Source organism: Mastomys coucha, unplaced genomic scaffold, assembly GCF_008632895.1.
Source record: "Mastomys coucha isolate ucsf_1 unplaced genomic scaffold, UCSF_Mcou_1 pScaffold16, whole genome shotgun sequence".
Classification (NCBI taxonomy): Eukaryota; Metazoa; Chordata; class Mammalia; order Rodentia; family Muridae; genus Mastomys; species Mastomys coucha.
In genome coordinates, this window is record NW_022196898.1 from 85,727,898 (window position 1) to 85,738,309 (window position 10,412).

General features: G+C 42.8%; 1 protein-coding gene across 1 annotated transcript in view; it reads left to right on the top strand.

The window, feature by feature from the left end:
- LOC116094355 (all-trans-retinol dehydrogenase [NAD(+)] ADH4) overlaps positions 1-10,412 on the top strand; it is a 16,497-nt gene that overhangs the window by 1,717 nt on the left and 4,368 nt on the right. The window contains exons 3-6 of the mRNA XM_031376182.1: positions 852-990; positions 2,517-2,604; positions 4,616-4,847; positions 6,693-6,953. Of these exons, the coding sequence (XP_031232042.1) occupies positions 852-990; positions 2,517-2,604; positions 4,616-4,847; positions 6,693-6,953 (720 nt within the window). The remainder of the gene's footprint in view (positions 1-851; positions 991-2,516; positions 2,605-4,615; positions 4,848-6,692; positions 6,954-10,412) is intronic.

Genomic DNA, 10,412 nt, shown 5'->3' on the forward strand with positions numbered 1-10,412 from the left:
AGAGACAGAGAGACAGAGAGAGAGAGGGAGAGAGAGAGAGAGAAAGAGAGAGAGAGGCCTAAGCAAAGGAGGCTGAGACCTTGGAGAGCCTCCCCAGGTGGGCCACAGAGGGCCATGGGTGCCAGGAGGAGAGATTAAGGAATGTGTCAGTAGGGAAGAGTAGAGCAGAGCCATTAACAGCAGGGCCACAATTACTCACTTTCCCTTTGGACCAACCCATCACAGGTTGGTGTGTGAGGATGCAGGACAAAGCTGGAGAATCACACTGGGCCAAGTAGAAGAGTGGTTTAGTTTCTTTTAACTACAGAAGGTCTATTTCCTCTCCTACAGCCACACAGTCTCCACACAGCAGAACAAACCATGCAGACCTATGCATGTCTTCAAGCCATGTAGACCTATGCATGTCCTCAAGCTATGCAGAACTATGCATGTCCTCACCACTAGCTGGCATCTAGTCTATCTCCTCTCCTACAGCCATTACAGCCATGCAGTGCCCACACAGCGGAACAAGCCATGCAGACCTATGCGTGTCCTCAAGCCATGCAGACCTATGCGTATGTGCCCTCACCACTAGCTGGCATCTAGTCTCTTGTCTCTTTTACCTTTGAGTTTTGTCTCCTAGAGAAGACATCCCCGACCCTATGATTTCTTTTTCCAGAAACAATGAAATCTGGAAAACTAAACTTTATTCTAGGAAGAGAAAAATATAGCCTAGTGCATTTTGTATGCCCTCCCTTTTCCTCGAAATGTAATTCTTTTACTGAATTCTAGAATTGCTATAATGATTCAAGATAACATTGGACCTAAGAACACACTGAAGAACCACAACTCAGGTTTATCTTGCTTTGTAGGTAATCGCCACTTGCGTGTGCCCTACTGACATCAATGCCACCAATCCTAAGAAGAAAGCTCTTTTCCCAGTAGTCCTTGGCCATGAGTGTGCAGGAATTGTAGAAAGTGTCGGACCAGGAGTGACCAACTTCAAACCAGGTATTTTACCTTCTGATTTCAATGAAATAGGCAGTCCTAGCTTTTTCCATGATAGCTCCTGATCACTGCTTTTGCTTCTGGTGCTGTGGCTGGGCCATAGCTCTTCACCACTGCCTTTGCTTCTTGTTCTATGGCTGGGCCATAGCTCCTCACCACTGCCTTTGCTTCTTGTTCTATGGCTGGGCCATAGCTCCTCACCACTGCCTTTGCTTCTTGTTCTATGGCTGGGCCATAGCTCCTCACCACTGCCTTTGCTTCTTGTTCTATGACTGGGCTTTTGTGCTTTGCTTACATAGCTCACCTCTCCCAAAAGGGCACTGACACAATCTGTCATGGTGTAACAAGGAAGTAGAATATTGAAAACAGAACAGCCTGGTAAGATCCTAGAAATACGGCCACTTTGTTTACACAAACAGAGAAATGGTCCTATAAAGCAAAGCTCTATGGTTAGTATACACTGAAGCCTCTGTGGATCACAAATACTTCCTCCATGTGAGATGGAAATTTATTTTACGGCTATGTAAAGAGTGAAGGCTTGCTGGAGGCTTAAGGAGAAAGCACCCCACATGTCAATGTTAGCTTAGGTGTCATTTTGGAAGTTCATAAGATAAAATCTAATAACCCTGAAGCAAGCCAAAGGCTCATTATATTTTATAACATATACAGTGTATACTGGTGTGCAGGCCATGTCTGATCTGCCCTGCATATCAGCCCTGCATCCAAACTTGGAGGTATAGTAGTATTTTTCGTTCCAAGTATGAGCACAAAGCCAGGTTGCTCCCTCAAAACGCTCAGGTTTGAAAGTATGACCAGTGTAAACCTTTAACCCTGACTCTGCCACCTACTGGCTGTATGACTGGGGCCACTTACAATGATTTATGCGGTTGGACTTGGATTTCTCTTTTCTAAAATGGCAGATGTGAGAGGTCAAATAATAACATTAGCTAATGGTGCTGCCACACATGAACATCTGATCACATGTGAATTAGCATCACTTTGGTCATCAAAGAACCAAAGTGGGAATTAGACGAGGAGCTAGAAAACATAGGATTTAAAGGTGAATCTGAGAGGTACAACATGGGCAGGGGCCTAGCCCAGCATGCCCCACATCCTTAGTCCTACAGTGATGTTCTCAGTTCCATACAGTGTTTGAAAAGACAATAAACAGAAGACCTATGCAGAGACTTCAGTGAGCACATTTCCAACCAGACCTTTGGACCTGTTAATACCGGTTCAGGAGACCTGGCTGCCTAGCAGAATAAAAAAGAAAACATCCACAATCTTCTATCTTACTGAAACAAAATATTTTTGCTACTTATGTATTCTTGTTGAATATAAAATGTATACTGTGAAAAAAAAATGTTTTTCACTGGTTTATCTGGGAGAAAGTTTTTGAGGGCTAGGAATCAAGCCTGAGACCTTGCATAGGATAGGCAAGTTCTCTACCACTGATTCATAGCCTAGCTGTGCTTTAGAAAGTCTAAGTGCATCTGAGGTGCTGCCTAACATGCGACCTTTCTTTGTAGGTGACAAAGTAATCCCATTCTTTGCGCCCCAGTGCAGAAAGTGCAAGCTCTGTCTGAATCCTCTCACAAACCTCTGTGGAAAACTCCGGTAAGCTCTCCCCACTGCTAGTGAGGGGATCACAGACCTGCACGTCTCGCACACACTGGCTAAACATAAATAGACGTGAGAAGATGAGAGGCTCCCACTTACTAATGCTACCTCCAGGTGCCTGTAAGACACTGTTCCAAATACACGTGGCTTATAAGAGCAATTAAAGCCCACAGGAGTGTCCTTCAATGAAAAAAAAATAGGCTGATCCACTGCTATACAGCAAAACAATGGATTACTATACAATGAAAATAGCTTGACTTAAAATATATCCAGGAGCCTAACTGTACACGTGTTAAAGGAAAGAAGCAAGATGCTAAAGGACATATTAGATAGAATAGCACAGGAAGACAGTCCCAGAGTTTATGATTACATGTGTATGTAACAAAAGTAGAAACACAACACTGGAGTGGACTGAAGGAGCTGAAGGGATTTGCATCCCCATAGGAAGAACAACAGTATCAACCAACCAGACCCCCACAGCTCCCAGGGACTAAACCACAAACCAAAGAGTACACATGGAGAGACCCATGGCTCCAGCCACATATGTAGCAGAGGATGGACTTGTCGGACATCAATGGGAGGAAAGGCCCTTGGTCCTGTGAAGGCTCCATGCCCCAGTGTAGGGGAATGCTGGGGCAGGGAGGTGGAGTGTATGGGTGGGTGGGGGCAACACTGTCATAGAAGCAGGGGGAGGGGAATGGGATGGGGAGGTTCTGGAGGGGAAACCAGGAAAAGGAATAACATTTGAAATGTAAATGAATAAAATATATAATAAAAAATTTAAAAACACATTTATTTCTAGGGGAGTGAGAAAGAATATAGAAAGGCACATTAATTTACTCCAAGGCCATACAACTTCAGGTCCCGAAAACAGGTTTTTAACACAGACACTGGGGCTCAACAGGATAGATCTTAATCACCTGATTTTATTGAAACCATAGAGAGATATGTTTGTCCTGAATGCTGATTGAAGCTTGTTATTTAAGAAGTTAGACCTTGGACTAGAGGGCTCAGCAGTTAAAAGTGGTCACTGCTCTTGGAAAGGACTTGGATTCGGTTATCAATACCTAGGGGTTCATAACCACCTGGAACTCCAGTTCCAAGAGATCCAATGCCCTCTTCTGGCTTCTGTGAGCACCTACACATGTGGTGTATACAAACTCACCTCATACATAACAAGCAGATCTTTTATAAAAATAAGTTAAAACCATATTTCTCACATCTATGCCTCTGTTTCTCCATCTACAAGAAGATACTAATGTCAGTTTTCAGGGTGGAATTAAAATTATATTCTTTTGCAAACCTTTAATGAAACAATGGCTTTAGACAGTGGTCATGAATTCTAATAGCATAATAAAAAAAGAAAAGAAAAGAATCAGATACAGTGCCCCCTCCAGGTGTATTACAGCACCTTTGAAGTATTCCCAGAAAAACATGAAATCTGAATCCAACATTTTATTAAAGCTTTCGTATTTCACCAATGCTGAAACAGAGAGATGCATTAGCCCAGATCTCAGTAGAATGCTTAGCAACACTCATGAGGAGGGAAACTATGGGACTGATGACTCCAGTCTTAATAAATGCACTATGCCAACTTTTAAGGAATACTTGAGAAACATGTACAGAGATATTTCCATATAGATGAAATAATATGATATAGGAGAAGAGGGTGGCAGGTGAAAGTTGACTGTCCAGAACTTGACAGTTAAAGAAGCTGGAAGGTAAGCATGTGAAGTGTCATTGTATTGTTTAATTTTTAGTTTTATTTGAGTTTTCTATCAGAGAAAAATGAATTAATAACATAGCACTTAAAAGAGCTCCTGACACACAGAAAGCACTCAACAGAGGTGTGTTGGTATTAACACTAACATAACTCAGAAATACTATGTGTATGGATGCAAAAATACCGAATTCTTTTCCCAACCTTTCCAGTCGATTCCATAAAACTTTCATGACAAATGTATGGTACCCGATATATCGTCTTCATTGTTTGCTCTTCTTTTTCTAGAAACTTTAAATACCCCACTATTGATCAGGAGCTCATGGAAGACAGAACCAGCAGGTTTGCCTGCAAAGGAAAATCAATTTACCATTTCATGGGAGTCAGTTCATTCTCTCAGTACACTGTGGTTTCAGAGGCCAACCTTGCCAGAGTAGATGACGAGGCAAACTTGGAGAGAGTGTGTCTGATTGGATGTGGGTTCTCATCAGGCTACGGGGCTGCCATCAACTCTGCCAAGGTACACTTAAATGCGAAGCTGTCTGCAAACAGAGGTTTCTGGGAGACGATGCTGTGTGAAGGAGTTAGGACTGTCCTCACATTGCCTAGATCATTTACCACCTCTGTGACTATCGTTTTATATGCACTGAGGACTGAACCCCAGGTCCCGCACCTGCTAGGAAAGTGCTGTACCATTCAACTATATCTCTAGCTTAGCCTTTGTGATTTTTATGTGTGCTATTAGATGTCTTTAAATAATAATAGTAGCCAGGCAGTGGTGGCACATGCCTTTAATCCCAGCACTTGGGAAGCAGAGGCAGGTGGATTTCTGAGTTCAAGACCAAGACCAGCCTGGCGTGAGTTTCAGGATATCCAGGTCTATACAGAGAAACCCTGTCTCAAAAAAAAAACAAAAAAACAAAAACAAAAACAAGGAACAAAAAAATAGTAATAGGTATGAGCATATTAAGTTAGATTGCATATATGAAACACTGACTTAATAAGCTACATGTAGATGTCCCCTGATTTATATAAAGCCCATTTAAACATGACCTCTGAATATGAATGCTCATCTGGGGACAACAGCAAGTGGAGAACCCCCACCTATTTCCATTTAGTCACCCCACTTTCTCCCTGATTCTATAGATTACTCTCCCTCAATCAATAATAATTTACCAATTTTCCATCTCTTTGCGGTTTTAAGAGAGTATATTCTTACAAGATGTGTTCCTGGGATCCTATTAGAATTTAAACACTCTTTTTATTTTTTATTTTATTTATATGAGTACACTGTAGCTGTCTTCAGGCACACCAGAAGAGGGCATCAGACCCCATTACACATGGTTGCGAAGCTACGATGTGGTTGCTGGGAATTGAACTCAGGACCTCCGGAAGAGCAGTCAGTGCTCTTAAACACTGAGCCAACTCTCCAGCCCTTGAACACTCTTTTAAGGTTAACTATGTTACAGTCAAATAGACAAGATAGTAAAAAGAAAATATAAAATCTCCTAGGCATCCCTGAAGCATTGCAGGAGAGAAGCCCCATCTCTCCCTGATATGTCAATCTACCAGTCTATCCCTATCCCTATCCCTATCCCTGTCTGTCTGTCTGTCTGTCTGTCTGTCTGTCTGTCTGTCTATCTATCTATCTATCTATCTATCTATCTATCTATCTATCAGTCTGGTCTACTGATCAAGTTCCAGGACAGTGGGACTATATAGAGAAACCCTGTCTCAGGGAGAGAGTAAGGGAGAGAGAGAGAGAGAGAGAGAGAGAGAGAGAGAGAGAGAGAGAGAGAGAGAGAGAGAGAGAGAGAAATAGATGCCTCTGACCCAATTTCAATGGGGGAAAAAAATCAACTCCTTTGAGATTATGTGTACTTCTAAATTGTTTTCTGTCATCACTGATCACTGAAGAGAAAGGTGAAATAAGTGAATTTTTTGCACTTAGGCTTGCTTCTTCTGAACTGATATGTGAATGGCCCTTGAGTAATTCTACAAATTTTGCTAGGAAAGTACCTGTCTTCACATTGGCAGGTTGTCACCACTGGATACATCAGAGTTTTGGGTTGTTTGTTGTTGTTGTTGTGTTTTGTTTTGTTTGGTTGGTTGGTTTTTCGAGACAGGGTTTCTCTGTATAACCCTTGCTGTCCTGGAACTCACTCTGTAGACCAGGCTGGCCTCGAACTCAGAAATCTGCCTGTCTCTGCCTCCCAAGTGTACCACCACTGCCCGGCAGATCAGAGTTTTATAACAGGCATTCTTTTTTAATTTATTTACATGTCTGGACCCTCATCTCGCCCTTCCTCATGAAAGAAAAAGCTGAGATCAACAACTTTAAGCCACTCTGTACTTCTGCCTGCAGGTCACCCCCGGTTCCACTTGTGCTGTCTTTGGCCTGGGGTGTGTAGGTCTTTCTGCTATAATTGGGTGTAAAATGGCAGGTGCTTCCAGAATCATAGCTATCGACATCAACAGTGAGAAGTTTCCAAAAGCCAAGGCCCTGGGAGCAACTGACTGCCTCAATCCCAGAGACCTAGACAAGCCTGTCCAGGACGTCATCACTGAACTGACGGATGGAGGTGTGGACTTCTCCCTTGACTGTGCAGGAGCAGCTCAGACCTTGGTATGTGGCCTTCTCTCCTCACCCCCAGCCCTTGCCTCTTACTTCTAAAATGTTCTTTAATCACCAAATAATAAGGGAAAGAGGGCCATGTTTACAGCAAGAGATGTCCTTCTTAATACTAATATTTTCTTTTTTTTTAATTGGTTTTTTACCTTTTTTTTTAAAGATTTATTTATTATTATAAATGAGTGCATTGTAGCTGTCTTCAGACGCACCAGAAGAGGGCATCCGATTTCATTGTGGGTGGTTGTGAGCCACCATGTGGTTGCTGGGATTTGAACTCATGACCTTCGGAAGAGCAGACTGTGCTCTTACCCACTGAGCCATCTCACCAGCCCTATATATTAATATTTTCAAAGGCAGAGAGAGAAGACCTGTCAGCTGTAGGCCACACCCACTCCCTCCGCCAGGCTAACTCTCCATCAAAGCTCACTGATGTGGCTTCTGTTGGTTTGCTTTGTGTTAGTGTCGTGAACTACCAGTGCTTGGGGGGGGCTTATCAGCAGAACAGGCTTATTTGGTTTACATTTTGGAAGCTGAAAATCTCTACACAGCATAAGGCCAGCTTGGGTGACTCCCCCATCTATATCGCCCCACCTGAACGGGCTAACAGTGGGACAACATGTGGTCCATTATGGAGGCCTCTCTAAAGATCCTGCCAGTTATCAGCACGCAGAAGACCCGCGCATGACTCCCTCAGAAGCATAGTCAGACCAAGTCTGTCACAGCACTTTCCCCGTGCGCACGCTCTGTGAGTTCAGGCCGCCAAGATGGCAGCCGTACCACTTCCACGGGTTTGCTCTTCTGAGACAGAACATAATAGTTTCTTGGACAGAAAATAATAGTTTCCGATTTGTTTTTCGTGATTGTTCGAACTATTGCTAACAGATAACTTGAGAGTTCCTATATTTTTACTTAGCTAGGGAACTTCCCCACTCTTATCAAATCAAAAAGGCAATAAGCCACACGTTGCAGCCAGGTCTGGCTCTGTAGTCTCCACTAGTGCTGCCCAGTTTTTTGCTTTGGTGAATAATACCTAGTTTGTATTTATTCAAGAGACTAATTTATTGTTTGTTTGGGGATGAAAGGACCAAGAACTTATCACCTTAGTTCTCTGCCTCGATTCTTCTTGTTTCCAGTGAGCGAGAGGCAGCTGTGATGCCTCGCTTCCCTTTGGAGTGACGCTGCCATGCAGCCTTGCTTACTGAGTGACGCTGCCATGCAGCCTGCTTACTAAGCCTCCTCTTAGAGACGGTTAAAAGGAGTCAAAGCTATAAAGAAAAGGGCTTTCTGGTCTTTCCTTCCCTGGGTCTTACCTGACTAGGACATTCTCCGGAAGAGAATGCAGTCCAGGAAGGAAGCAATCACAGGCCACACACAAACCACCTGACATATCTAGCAGGTGGGAAAAGCTGGTAAACATCGCCTGCTGGCGACAACATACTCAGGGCTTCTTGCCCTGTGTTCTGAGCTTCCCACCATTAAGCCGGCAGTGCCTCACATCCGTTGTTCATTTCCCATAGCTCATTTTTACAGTGAATAGCAGCTTACCTACCACGGTGTGTGTGTGGGCATGGGTGTGTGGGTGGGTGGGTGTGTTTATGATGGTTGGCATTAGACTTTGTCTTATATTTTGTCTTAGTTTCTATTGCTGTGATGACACACAATGACCAAACACCATGGGAAGGAATTTATCTGGCTTACACTTCCACACTGTAACCCATCACTGAACACAAACAAGATAAGAACCAGGAGACAGGAGTTCCAGGATGCACAGTCCATAGAAAGAGACTGTTTACTGAGTTGCTCCCCACGGCTTGCTCAGTCTTCTTCCTTATAGAACCCAAGACTACAAGCCCAAGGTCGGCCCCACCCACAATGGGCTAGGCCCTTCCCCATCAATCAACTGAAAGAAAATGCCCTACAAGTCTTACCTACAGTTGATCTTATGAAGGCAATTGAGTTTCCCAGCCCTCAGGTGATTTTAGCTTGTGTCAAGATAACATAAAACTGTCCAGCACAGACTTCTTGAGAGTTTCTGTTGTTTGCTATTATGTTGTTGTTTTGTAGAGCGTCAGTGCCTGAGCCATACTCCAGGATGCATGCCTGAGCTGGTGCGCCCTACTCCAGGACATGTGCCTGAGCCAGAGCTCTGTGCCACGGTTTTGGGGGAATTGCACTGTTGCTTTTCGTTGTTGTTGTTGTTGTTGTTGTTCTTCTTCTTTTTTTCAAATAGGAAACAGTGATATGTCAGTTAATAGAGCATGTTAATTTTAACTTGTTAAATTTTAACATGTTCTATTACTAGCTGACTTCTGGGTATTTTAAATTATGATCAGAATTACACTAGAATTCAGATGAAACAAGATAGATTTATCTATCTTGAAAGATGAGATAATTAGTCTTCAACCAAAAACTCCCATACCTAAAAACAAAAAAACATGTTTGGGGATTATAAAGCAACTTCTAATTATAGGTATAAACTTGATCTACATTACCCTTAATTTTCTGAAGGAGCCTGAAGAACCTAACAGAAGAGTTCATATGTTATATAGCATTAGCAAGTTTCTAACGTTTTGCCAATTCAAACAAAAACATTCTTTGTTTGAGGCAGGGTCTCACTGTGTAGCCCCAGTGTCATGGAACCCACTGTGTAGAGTAGATTGGCCTTGAACTCACAGAAATCTGCCTGCCTCTGCTTCTCAAGTATTGGGATTAAATTATATACCAATATACACAGCCAAAACTAATTGTTATCAAGTCATCTGACTATTGAATAAAACCCTGTATTTGCATACAGTCCCCATTTGGACCAATTTACTGTCATAGAGCTTAACTGCTAACTAGAGGAAAGGTCAGAAATGCAAACATAGCAGCAAGAAAGGCCTTTAAAACCTGGTAATGGTTGTTTCCATTTTCTCATGTGTATGTGATATGCTTACATGTATGGATGCATGTTCGCATGTATGTGGGTGCACATGTATATGCATGTGCATGCAGAGTCCTAAGAACAATAGTGGGTTGTTTTTTAAAGATTTTTAAATTTATTATATGTAAGTACACTGTAGCTGTCTTCAGACACACCAGAAGAGGGCATTAGATCCAATTACAGATGGTTGTGAGCCACCATGTGATTGCTGGGGATTGAACTCATGACCTTCGGAAGAGCAGCCAGTGCTCCTAACCACAGAGCCATCTCTCCAGCCCCCAACAATAGTGTTTAAAGAGTTCCTGTAAGCAGCTACTTCAAAGTGAAAAGTGACACCCACAGACTCTTCTCTCCATGGGTCTCTCTATGTAGTATGTAAAAATAAAAATGTTCCGTGTCATACAAAATACACAGAAATTAAGACTGAACATGGTATCACATGTCGTTAATCCCAGCAGTTGGGTGACAGAAGCAGGCAGGACCTTGTAAATTCAAGAGCAACTTGATCTAAATAGTAGGGTCCAGGACAG